Raw genomic sequence first — 13,037 nt, 5'->3', positions numbered from 1 at the left:
TATTCAAAAACAAAATGGTAACACATTTCGTGCGCCACCCTGTATATTGCTCTTAAGATGTTGTCTAGACTGTGGAAATCGGTATAAGACCACGTTTTGGGAAAAAAGTTACGTTCTTCAACGTCTCGACGAGAGAATAACACGAAACTACAGTTAAAACTGTCGTCATCGTGGCCACCGAAAGGGTAGCGAAACGGTCCAACGGCCGAGTATGTGGCGGAACGTACTCGCGCGTGACTTGCAGCTCCCTCCCAGATGAACACTCAGAAATTACAACTCATCACGTTTGATTACCTGCTCGCAGCTGGAGTCATAGTGTCTCCAGAGTGTGGGAGAAAAAGATGCGAAACCCCGGCTGGGTAATTTGGTGACAATGGCGCGCCCACGGAGCGGCCAGTGGCAGCCATCCATGAAGCGTGCACGCGGGGCTGTTTGCCGCGACAACTTGCCCGGAGCTGCCCGCTTTTTCCGACGCTCCACGGCCGCTGTAGAGACATCGGCGCCTCTGTTCGGCGACTGCGGAACGGCACATTTTTTATGGTTCGGAAGAAACGCGCCACAGTATGCTCGCTAATGCTCGGACAACGGTAGCTGCAGCGCAGGCAGTTTCTTTCCCCGATTTATTCTCGCGGAGCTGCCACTGCATTCTGTGCTTCGAGGACGTGCTGTTTGCGCGAAGGACAATGGGGCAGCATAAGCTGCTGTGTTTGCTCCATTTTCGCCTTTGATCGCATGCATTTCTAGCAGTAACACGTAAATATAGAATTTTATCTGTGTACACGTCACAAAAAGGCAACACACAGTGTAAAAATAAAACAAGAAAACAATGGATGAACGGAAACCAGACGTGGAATTAATCCGGTGCGTCCTGATTTGTGAATTCCACAACGTCTGGATTGCCATCTCTTAATTTGACTTTACTAGTTATAGTTGAGACAGGCAGACTTTTTGTAATTATTAATAGCATCTTAATATGCACTCTTAGGCTGTACGGCGCTGCCTGTAGATCCGATAAAAGTTCCTCGCATACCTACAACCGAGGTGGTAAACTCTGGTATCACTTGCGAACGCTTATTGCCAAAAATTCGATCATGTGGGGTATCATCTGAAGTTCGTGATTTTTTTTTTTGGGAGGGGGGGGGGGGGCTTTTACGGTACGAAATCCTGATGATTTAACCTACATTCTTGTCTCTTCTGTCCAAAAGCATCATGTTGCCCTTCCTGCAATCATTTCAGATATCAAACTGTTCAATTCGATTTTTTATTTTACTCCACTCTGAAGATTACTGAACACGTCGGAGATGTGGTGGTGTAGAGTTGTTTCCATTAGATTAGCAGTCCAGGGATGTTGGCGCTGTTGAAATGCCGGGAGTACGGAAATTCCCGTTACGAACTGCTAGACTTGCAGAGGAGAGTGATTACATACTATTTTGAACTGAAACCAATGTGCGGAACCGTTCCATTTCTGTGCTACAAACATTTGGAAACATGTTGGTAACGTGACCACTTTTACAAATAATTGATTATACGTGACCCAGTATGTCATTTATTTTATAGTTCCACTCATTAATAGCCGTATAAAACGCTCGTATGTCCGTGTATGCGAGGGAGTCGGTCGTTGTGGAGAGCGATCTTGATAAAGGATCTTCCATTACCGTGAGCTTCGCCATTCAGAAGGATCACGTCTACGTATTCTGCAAACGTGTACTCAACTCTCACAGACAGGTGAACGAGAACGAGGTCAGAGAGGTAGGATGGACGTCAAATGACATCAGCCTACCCGATGTAACCATCCCCCATCACGACTACCGTGTTGAATACCTACCTAGCAAATGTGTTTTCAGATGGCTGCAACATGTAAACATTTCCGGATATGGGTTCCTGTTCAAAGTATTGTGTACTCACTCCACTCTAAAAGTCCCAGAAGTCTGTAATGGAAATTTCCGAACACCCCGTATAGTTAGTTAAATGAGCTTTGGTCTTCCCCTGGCATTATAATTACCAAGAGCATTATATAACCAATTTAGGGAGCCGTATCTTGATGATGGCTATGTGGACGGACTCGTACAGTAGTTCAGACGTTGCTATATCGTTGGATGCTAACAGGTTTTGGAGGCTGCTTGGGAACTGATGGTCAAGAACCTGAAGATTACTGACGTGAACAGTGATGTGACACGGTTTCCGAAGACATCGAAAAAATATGCAGGAGTGACTTTAATGAATTGCACGCGCCTGCTTTTCAGGCCGTATTGACGGTTTCCGCATCACAGAGTGTCCATATTTAGCATTGGTATTGCGTCCGCCCCTGGTAAGTGAGTGGTAGCCCGGCACACAGTTTTGCCGGCACGGTAGCTCAGCGTGCTAGGTCAGAGGGTTAGCTACCCTCTGAAAAAAAAGAAAAAAAAAACCTGAGTGAATGGATCAACAATGAACCTGAACGGCTGTCATCGGACGTCCGTCACGAACAAATTGGTCGACGAATATAGAGCAAAATAAGATTAAAAAAAAAAAAACTGGTGGTCTCGACGGAATGTCATACCTAACGGCCCGGGTTCGATTCCCGGCTGGTTAGTAGATTTTCTCCGCTCAGGGACTGGGTGTTGTGTTGTTATCATCATTTCATCCCCATCGACACGCAAGTCGCCGAAGCGGCGTCAACTCGAAAGACTTGCACCAGGCGAACGGTCTACCCGACGGGAGGTCCTAGCCACACGGCATTTCCATTTGCATTGCGAGTTAAAAACTTGGAGAGATGTTTTGTCCATTAATGTGCGTCTGTTTTCCACATTCCTTGTATTTTTCATGCTACCGTATTCGTAAACCCCGAAGGTACTTATGAATAATTATGTATACTAGGATCGCCCGGCCGGTGTGGCCGAGCGGTTCTAGGCGCTTCAGTCTGGAACCGCGTGACCACTACGGTCGCAGGTTCGAATCCTGCCTCGGGCATGGATGTGTGTGATGTCCTTAGGTTAGTTAGGTTTAAGTAGTTCTAAGTTCTAGGGGATTGATGACCTCAGATGTTGAGTCCCATAGTGCTCAGAGCCAATTTGAACCATGCTAGGATCCAGAATGCTTAATCTGGCAATCAGCTAAACTACGGAGTACTAAAATAAGTAATAGCGATACTTGCCTCTGCATTGATTGTGTCTCTCTGATGTGGTGAGTAATGCGTGTCTGCCTTTGTGCTGTTACAGGGGAAGGCGGTGAGGGCGTGGTGGGAGGCGCGGGTGCGGCGGGCCCCGACAGCCCCGGAAGCAAGGCCGGCGGGGGCGGCGCCAGCTGCTCCGAGTCCGCGGGCTCCGCGTCGCCAGACCGCGACGCCGACGCCGCCTCCGACTGCTGCAGCCCCGAGCCGGAGGCAGACCAAGAGCCGGAGGCCGACGTGGACGGCGACGCCGACGCCGACCAGGAGAGGGACTCTGAGCAGGGCGCCGACGCCGACGCCGATGCGGACGCCGAGCACGAGGCCGACGGCGACGGCGACGGCGACGCCGCCTCGCCAGACCCGCTGCATCTCGCCACAGCGCACAGGTGAGCCTTATCCTTGCGCCATCAGTCTCCTGACTGTTTTGATGCCACCCGCCACGAATCTCTCTCCCGTGCCAACCTCTTCATCTCAGAATACCACCAATACACCAGTGTCGTCAGTTATTTAGAGAACAAATTCCAATCTATGTCGTCTTGCACAGTTTTTACACTAGTACCATGAAGGTACACGTTCCTGTCACACTAATGCAACCATCTGCTACAATGGACGTCAAAGTGGAATAACCACTCACAGGTGGCAGCACTAGCAGTGGAGGGTTCACAAAGTGTGTTGGGGGGATGCAGACAAAAGTGCAGTCGTCCCAGTAAAGCGGAAAGTGAGTGATTTATCAGACGTCCAATAGGGGATGATCAACGTCTTTCGAGCCAAGAGTGGAAGCATTTCCGAAACGGCTACGTTTGTAAGCTGCTCGCATGCATGATAAGATGGCGGTATCCAAAACCAGCACCGAGGCAACTTTAGTGCCCCATGGGCAATAGATGACAAGGGTGAACGACGCCAATATTGATGTGTACGAGGGAATAGGCGTATGACTATTGAGCAGCTGACCACCCAGATGAACCACGTGGGTAGCAACAGTGTCTGCTCAACGACCACTCAGCGAACGTTGTTGCGCTTGGGCCTCGGCAGCAGGCGCTTGGTTCGTGCATACATGCTGACTGTTGTTCATCGCCGGCCAGAGTGACCGAGCGGTTCTAGGTGCTACAGTCTGGAACCGTGCGACCGCTACGGTTGCAGGTTCGAATCCTGCCTCGGGCATGGAAGTGTGCCATGTCCTTAGGTTAGTTAGGTTTAAGTAGTTCTAAGTTCTAGGGGACTGATGACCTCAGAAGTTAAGTCCCATAGTGCTCAGAGTCATTTGAACATTTTTTTGCAGTTCATCGACACAACCTGACAAGTGGCCTTTTTAGATGAATCACGTTTTATGCTGCATCAGACAAACGGCCCTGTTTGTGTACAGCACGAAACATCTGAAAGCAAACACTCTCCGACAATTAGCGGACGTGTCCAGGCTGGGGGCGGGAGTGTCATGGCTTTCCTTGGGTGGCGTCGTCGCTCCGGGAGCCACAATGATTCAGTTGTGCTACTGTTACAGGGGAAGGCGGTGAGGGCGTGGTGGGTGGTGCGGGGGCGGCTGGTACTGTGTCCGCCCCTACATGCACTTCATTTTACCTTGGCACGAAGACAATGTAGGATTATCCGAAGTGTCACACAGCTCGCACTGTACGTGCGTGTTTCGAAAATCATTAGGATACTTTTACCGTACTCACGTGGCCAGCAGACTTCCCGGATTTAAACCCAATCTAGAATCTGCAGGACAACCTCGATTGCCCTGTTCGCGCCATGGATCCTCGACCGAGGAACATAGCGCAGCTGGCCACAGCACGGCTCCACATCCCGGTCGGCATGTTTCAGAAACTCATTGGCGCTCTTCCTGCACATCCGCGCTGCCATAGGCGGTTACTCAGGTTTTTGACAGGTGATCACCGTGTAATTCCCTGATGCCTTCTCTTCTAATCAATATTTCCCACGTATTCCTTTCTTCGCCGGTTCTTCGGAGGGAATCGTCATTTCACACCTATCAGTACACTTAATTTTCAGCATTCTTCTGTAACATCGAACCTAAGACGCTTCAATTCCCTCACTTTCCAGATTTCCCACTGTGCATGACTCATTCTATACGACATTTTGTTCGACACGTATATTTTTAAAAATTTCTTCCTCAAGTTAAGGCCCACATTTGATTTAGTAGAATTCTTTAATCAAAGAATTCTTTTACTTCCCGTGCTAGTGTGCTTCTGATATCATTCCTGCTTCGTACCTTATGCAAGGTACCTGGGTACCTTTACTTCTTCTAGTACTGGTCGTAAATTTTTATATTAAGTTTATCGCTTGTCTCATTTCTGCTACTCTTTATTACTTTCGTCTTTCTTTAGTTTCTGTAATTCTTCGTTACTTTTACGTAGGGTGAATATCAGAAACAGCTTGAAAGTAAGAATAAACTGAATAAATAAATGGGTTAGCTGGTTATCGGACGTTAGGATTAGTAAACACGAAATCAAATGTGGCGAGGAGAAGGGCAAACCACAATCACAGAATTAATACAAACTGAAAGTCGAGTGTTGGAAGAATGAGTGCGATAATTTTTTATGGAGAAAAAGAAATCGTAACTATGGGCGAATAATTGAAGGTTTAAAAACTGAAACTAGTGCAAACGGAAAGAATATTATTCAGAAAAGAAATGTGATGTCCTTAACTACTATGGTAAGATGCTGGAATAAGTTTCTTAAATTGTATTCCTAGGAGAAACATCGGTGGTTCCAAAAGTGGAAAATAGTCTCTCGAATGAGTGTAGTGTAGGGATACTAACAGCGTAAGGAGAACCAAATTGTGAAACAGCGAACACTTGTTTGCGTCTTGTGGTGGAGGGAATTTTGGTTAAAGGTTGGACGGGTTTTTCTACCTTCAAGTATTCCTTACGCAACTGAACAGTCCGATTTAAGACTGTATAGTGTTTGCGTACGTCAGGTAAACGATCCCACAATTCTTTCTAATGTATCCCGACTATTCTGTCACGGAACTACGAATACAGGCATACAAACATGTTAAGAAGCGACTTCACAATCGCAATGAAGCTCGACGATCTTTTGTGGGACAAGAGCATGTACACATATCTAAGCGTCCAACTCGATCGTTGGTTTTTCTTGTCAGCCCCCACTTAGGAGAATATAGAGAGACACGACCTGTTTCGTGCTTCCTATGAGTAACTTCAACATTCGAACTAAACACAGCTTAAAGGCAGGAAGCAAACACTGGTTTCAGAATGTATCTCCTCAGTATTAGCTTTTAGTCCTTAAGCGAATTCCGTCATCTATGTAGATATAGAAGGGCTATTCGGAAAGTAAGGTGCAATCGGTCGCGGAATGGAAACCACTGTGAAAATCAAAAATGTCTTATTTGCAACAGTTAACTACTTCTTCCTCCCACTCCTGTACATGGTCGCCCCTCGAATTTAAACATTTGTCGTAGCATTGTATCAATTTTCCAATACCTTCCTCATAGAAGACAGCCGCCTGTGCTTTCTGTCAGTTCTCTACGCTGACCTACTGTTCGGTGTTTGTGCCAAAATGTTGTCTTCAGAGACAGCAGTTCAGATAAGGAGAGATGAAACTCAGTGGGTGTCAGTTACGAGCTGTATTGTGGGTGATCAAATACTTCCCATTGAAAACTCTGCAGGAACGTCTTCATTGTCCCTGCAGATTGTACCGGGAATGGCCATGAAGAAGGAACTGCATGACAACTATGTTATGTGGGCTGCATGACATTAGGCGAAATCACTCACCAGGCCCTCATACTTGGCGGAAGACACTTTCTATCAAGGGATCTATATGCTCTCACTGTGCGTTCAGAACTGAAAAACGTGACATGACGCAATAGTCCGGAACCGCGCGACTGCTACGGTCGCAGGTTCGAATCCTGCCTCGGGCATGGATGTGTGTGATGTCTTTAGGTTAGTTAGGTTTAAGTAGTTCTAAGTTCTAGGGGACTGATGACCACAGATGTTAAGTCCCATAGTGCTCAGAGCCATGACGCAATACTAGAGACGCTCCCCACCATATCTGTGCTGCAAAGTTTCGTCGTATTTTGCCTGTGGTTTCCGTTTCGTGCCCTATGGAACCATACTTTGAGATAGTCCTCATAGTATCATACTTTTTCAGAATCGCAGCGGGACAAATTCATTGAAAGTATTTACAGCTTCAGTACTTGAAGCGTAAACTTCTGAGGCCACTGAAATGTGTGATGTGTTTTCAATGACAGCGGCTTGCCCACAAAGGTCCGACGATAGCGCAGCCCATCCGTCGCGTCAGAAACTCTTTCTGTGCTGCTGGCTCCTGCTCGCCTCGTTCCCTTCTTACCCGCGTGCGTCATCTGATTTATCGCCAGGTCGGCTGTAATTTACAAACCAGTCTGACGATTTTATTACGTCTCGCGACATCAGGCGCAAGTTTCTGTGCTTCCCGCGTATCCGAGACGAAACAGGTTTTGTAATACTCCGCGACAGTCCTCGTCGCCAACTAAGAATTCGCTTTCAAAGCCACCTTAGCTGGAATTTGATGTAAGTAAGTGCACTGGACAGCTGTTTGCAGATTTTTTCTCGCATGTTTACCTGTCTGCCTTGTTACACGATTTTGCGGTATAACAGCCAATTGTAAAGCTACTGCAGTTTCGGTGGAGATGTTGATGCCTAATGCAACATAGGAGTTGTTGTGTTACGGGAGCATTCCAAGCAAGGCTTTGAATTCATATACTGAGTAATTCAGTCTTGTGTACTGACTTGTCTTTTGAACTCTGACACTGTCTCGTATTTTTTAAACGTAGAAATACTGCCTATAACTACTCACTCAAAGTACCGGAAAGAGGTTTTTCTTTGGTGGAAGGCAGTTTTCCATGCCAACCTCTTCAAAGGAGCGGCTTATTTCTAATTGCACAATTTCTTTGATCTACTTGGATACAGTAGCATCCTTGCTTACGAACGAGGAAGGTTAGAGTGTTATTTAGAATGAGGATTCAGGACGTGTGCGTAATCAGAAGGCAGATATAACCATAGGCAACAGAACTGAGTCTAAAACGGCACTCTACAAATCTGTTATGGCTTCAAAGGAAAGATCAGAGGAATCGTGAAACGCGAATTTTGTTTAGTTTACCGTTTAAAACACACAAATGAAGTCTGGGATATGGTATTGCGACTTATTCGCCTGTGTTTTCGTTGTGTACAAACCAGTGACAGTATTATATACGGAAAATTATCATCATTTATTTTCTCTTACCTCATTTTCTTTCGCTTCGGTGTACTGCTCCTCTTCCTAAGGCTGACTGGTCTCTCTTTCGTGTCATCTTTGACCTGAAGTGTTTTCCTCCAATTTTACTAGCTAAGGGTGAATTATACTTCGTCGAACAGATACTATGATATTCGACTTATGTTGCTACACTTGATAAATTTGTTACTTAAATACTTTATGGAATGGCTCTCAGATCCTTGACGTTCGTGAAGCTAGCGGAAAAAAATTGGACACACTCCCGCTAGCGGATTTATTTACGATTACTTAAAAACTGATATACCATGGGGAAAGACATAAGCTGTCGCCTCTTCCATATGTGTTAGTACTGATGATAAATAGCTTTACTATCAAATTCCTTTACTACCTTTTGCTCTTGTCATGTAATTTTTTTCATTTTTGTTATTATATGCTATTAGCTTCTTTTAGTAATATAAGTTGATGCGTAGTTTTCAAGGAAAACTTACTAGTCTTTAATTAAGTACCATTACTCTCCCAGTATAAACAAGTGCAGAACAACGCGCTCTGTCGAAACGATCGTGAATCGGCGGCCGACGGGATGACATTAACACAACGGGCACTGTAAGAAATATTAACAAAAGTGTATATACATTATGCATAACCTAATTTTAGAAAGTTGTCTATAGAAACCTTTGGTACGTTTTGGTTACGTAGATGATGGACAGTGAATTGAGATAAATGAGTTAATAAAAAAATGAAATATTTTTCACTAAGTATGCCAATTTGTACTAGAAACGGTTATTTTATAATCAGTAGACGATTCTGTTTCAGTACATGATGTTTTAGTGTCGATATCCAGTTTCCAGGACACGTTTCTGCAGCATTGTGTGACCGTCACGTGACCGTCTAGTAATTACACATTATTTTTCCATATGTGCGATGTTTTTGCTATTGGTATGTGTTCCAATGACGTTAGGTGGCGAAGTAGCGTAGGTTTTTCGAAAAATTCTGTTTCGTGTGCAGCACCTCCGCCTCATTTCATTGGCTCACACAATCCTCCACCAAAAATATCGCGTGTATTCCAAGCGTAATTGTACGAAATAGTGTTATCGTACGAAATACTGTATAGTTAATAGACTGGCACTTGATAATTGCAGCATACTGTCATACGCAAGTAACGTGATTGAGGCTGATAAGTGTGTTTCTTATAAGACTCGACAGGCTGTCCAAGAGTCATGCAGTTTATGATATGTATCAATACAAGTTTAGTCGTGTCCGACAACAGCGACTCAGCAGTCTGCTGTCAGGTGCTGTGTTTACAAATTGGGAGCCATCGATACAGGACGGGGGTTGTAATGCATTCGTTAATGGCACGGCGCTATTCCAGACAGGATTTTGTCCAGGTTTCGTATGGACTTGAGATCTTGCGAGAGGTATTCATAAAGTAATAATTATTACCTCTAAAAATAAAGTTACGTAATTTCGTTTTATTTGTTAGCTGGTACGCGCCTGCACTACTGGTACACATTGGAAACCTCGTACTACAACGCCGTAGCTCGCCACTAGATGAACCTTAAAGTATGTGGCGTAGCTCATATCCTTTTTTTCAATGGGCTGCACCGTTTGGTTTAGCTCCTCTAGGGGTAAAAGTATTTGAAACAGGGAGGTAGTCTTTCGTCCCTACTGTTCAGTCTGTTCATTGAGAAAATAATGACGGAAATAAAAGAAAAGTTCAAGAGTGAAATTGAAATTGAAAGTGAAAGGGTACCGATGATAAGATTCACTGATGAGAATTCTAAAATTCTATCCTCAGTGAAAGTGAAGAAGAATTACAGGGTCTGTTGAACGGAATGAGCAGTCTAATGAATACAGAATATGTATTAAGAGTAAATCGAAGCAAGCCGAAAGTAATGAGGAGCAGCAGAAATGAGAACAGCGAGAATCTTAACATCAGGATTGGTGATAACGAAGCAGATAAAATTGAGGAATTGTGCTACCTGTGCAGGAAAATAAACCATGACAAATGGAGCAAGGAAGAACAGACCAGCACTGGCAGAAAGGGCATTCCTGCGCAAGAGAAGTCTAATACTGTAAAACATAGACATTAATTTGAGGACGAAATTTCTGAAAATGTGCATTGTCCCTGTTATACTGAATTGCGAAGCAAAGTATCTTTGGACACGCATGCATGTGCAAAGGAACTTAACGTCATAATTCAGAATAACAGAGACAATGCAGTACCGTATTTACCCACTGAAACCAGGCAAGTGACTATGAAGTGTGTGTGGCTGGTCCCGCCCGAGGTTCGAGTCCTCCCTCGGGCATGGGTGTGTGTGTTTGTCCTTAGGATAATTAAGGTTAATTAGCGTGTAAGCTTAGGGACTGATGAGCTTAGCAGTTAAGTTCCATAAGATTTCACACACATTTGAACATTTTTGATTATGAAGTAAAATGTCTGACCTGTACGGGAATATACATAATGTACAAGTACAGGTAGTAGACGCTTGGTTGACGGCATATGGAAGTTTGGGTCTGGCCGTGAGTTGTCCACGGATAGCCAAATGGGAAGGCGACCGAAATCCTGGTTCGAGTCCCAGTCCAACACAAGTTTTCATTGCCATCACTCCATTCTACAGCCGATGGTTGTCCATATTCGCAATTGCGCTTACATTTAATGCATTGTGTGGTAGTGAAACATGGACTGTGGCAAAACCAGAACACAAGATGGTTCAGATGGCTCTGAGCACTCTGGGACTTAAAATCTGAGGTCATCAGTCCCCTAGACTTAGAACTATTTAAACCTTACTAACCTAAGGACATCACACACATCAATGCCCGAGGCAGAATTCGAACCTGCGACCGTAGCAACAGCGCGGTTCCGGACTGAAGCGCCTAGAACCGCTCGGCTACAACGGCCGGCAGAACAGAAGAGAATCGAAGCATTTGAGATGTAGTGCTACATGAGAATGTTGAAACTTGGACTGATAAGGTAAGGAATAAGGAGATACTCAGCAGAATCGTCAAAGAAAGGAATATCTGGAAAACATAAGAAGAAGTGACAAGATGTTAGGTCATCTGTTAAAGACAACATAGAATAACGTCGATGGTGTAAGAGGGAGCTGTGGCGAGTAAAGACTATAAGGAAAGACAGAGAGATTTGAATACAGTCAACAAATAATTTAGGGCGTAGGCTGCAAGAGCTACTCTGAGATCAAGAGATCGGCTCAGAAAGGTGTGTGTGTACCAGTGCTGTTGTGCGAGACTAACAGTGTGTAGTGGGACTGCAGGCGTGAACCGACTAACCGACTGGCCATTAAAATTGCTACACCACGAAGATGACGTGCTACAGACGCGAAATTTAGCCGACAGGAAGAAGATGCTGTGATATGCAAATGATCAGCTTTTCAGGGCATTCACACAAAGTTGGCGCTCGTGGCGACACCTACAACGTGCTGACATGAGGAAAGTTTCCAACCGATTTGCTATACACAAAGTCCGCAGCTCGTGGTCGTGCGGTAGCGCTCTCGCTTCCCACGCCCGGGTTCCCGGGTTCGATTCCTGGCGGGGTCAGCGATTTTCTCAGCCTCGTGATGACTGGGTGTTGTGTGCTGTCCTTAGGTTAGTTAGATTTAAGTAGTTCTCAGTTCTAGGGGACTGATGACCATAGATGTTAAGTCCCATAGTGCTCAGAGCCATTGTCATACACAAGCAGCAGTTGACCGGCGTTGCCTTGTGAAACGTTGTTGTGATGGCTCGTATAAGGAGGAGAAATGCGTGCCGTCACGTTTCCGACTTTGATATAGGTCGGATTGTAGCCTATTGCGATTGCGGTTTATCGTATCGCGACATTGCCGCTCGCGTTGGTCGAGATCCAATGGCTGTTAGCAGAATATGGAATCGGTGGGTTCAGGAGGGTAATACGGAACGCCGTGCTGGATCCCAACGGCCTCGTGTCACTAGCAGTCGAGATGACAGGCATCTTATCCGCATGGCTGTAACGGATCGTGCAGCGACGTCTCGATCCCTGAGTCAACAGATGGGGACGTTTACAAGACAACAACCATCTGCACGAACAGTTCGATGACGTTTGCAGCAGCAAGGTCTATCAGTTCGGAGACCATGGCTGCAGTTACCCTTGACGCTGCATCACAGACAGGAGCGCCTGCGATAGTGTACTCAACGACGAACCTGGGTGCACGAATGGCAAAACGTCATTTTTTCGGATGAATCCTGGTTCTGTTTACAGCATCATGATGGTCGCATCCGTGTTAGGCGACATCGCGGTGAACGCACATTGGAATCGTGTATTAGTCATCGCCATACTGGCGTATCACCCGGCGTGATGGTATGGGGTACCATTGGTTACACGTCTCGATGACCTCTTGTTCGCATTGACGGCACTTTGAACAGTGGACGTTACATTTCAGATGTGTTACGACCCGTGGCTCTACCCTTCATTCGATCCCTGCGAAACCCTACATTTCAGTAGCATAACGAACGACCGCATGTTGCAGGTCCTGTACGGGCCTTTCTGGATACAGAAAATGTTCGACTGCTGCCCTGGCCAGCGCATTCTCCAGATCTCTCACTAACTGAAAACGTGTGGTCAATGGTGGCCGAGTAACTGGCTCGTCACAGTACACCAGTCACTACTTTTGATGAACTGTGGTATTGTGTTGAAGCTGCAT

At 45.6% G+C, this 13,037-nt stretch overlaps 1 protein-coding gene across 1 annotated transcript in view; it reads left to right on the top strand.

The window, feature by feature from the left end:
- The window catches only part of LOC126227728 (protein tiptop), a 65,188-nt gene that overhangs the window by 32,563 nt on the left and 19,588 nt on the right, over positions 1-13,037 (top strand). Inside the window, exon 2 of the mRNA XM_049942252.1 lies at positions 3,198-3,306. Within this exon, the coding sequence (XP_049798209.1) occupies positions 3,198-3,306 (109 nt within the window). The remainder of the gene's footprint in view (positions 1-3,197; positions 3,307-13,037) is intronic.

The sequence above is a fragment of the Schistocerca nitens genome, chromosome 1 (genome assembly GCF_023898315.1).
Source record: "Schistocerca nitens isolate TAMUIC-IGC-003100 chromosome 1, iqSchNite1.1, whole genome shotgun sequence".
Lineage (NCBI taxonomy): Eukaryota > Metazoa > Arthropoda > Insecta > Orthoptera > Acrididae > Schistocerca > Schistocerca nitens.
This window is presented reverse-complemented; position numbering and strand designations above follow the sequence as displayed.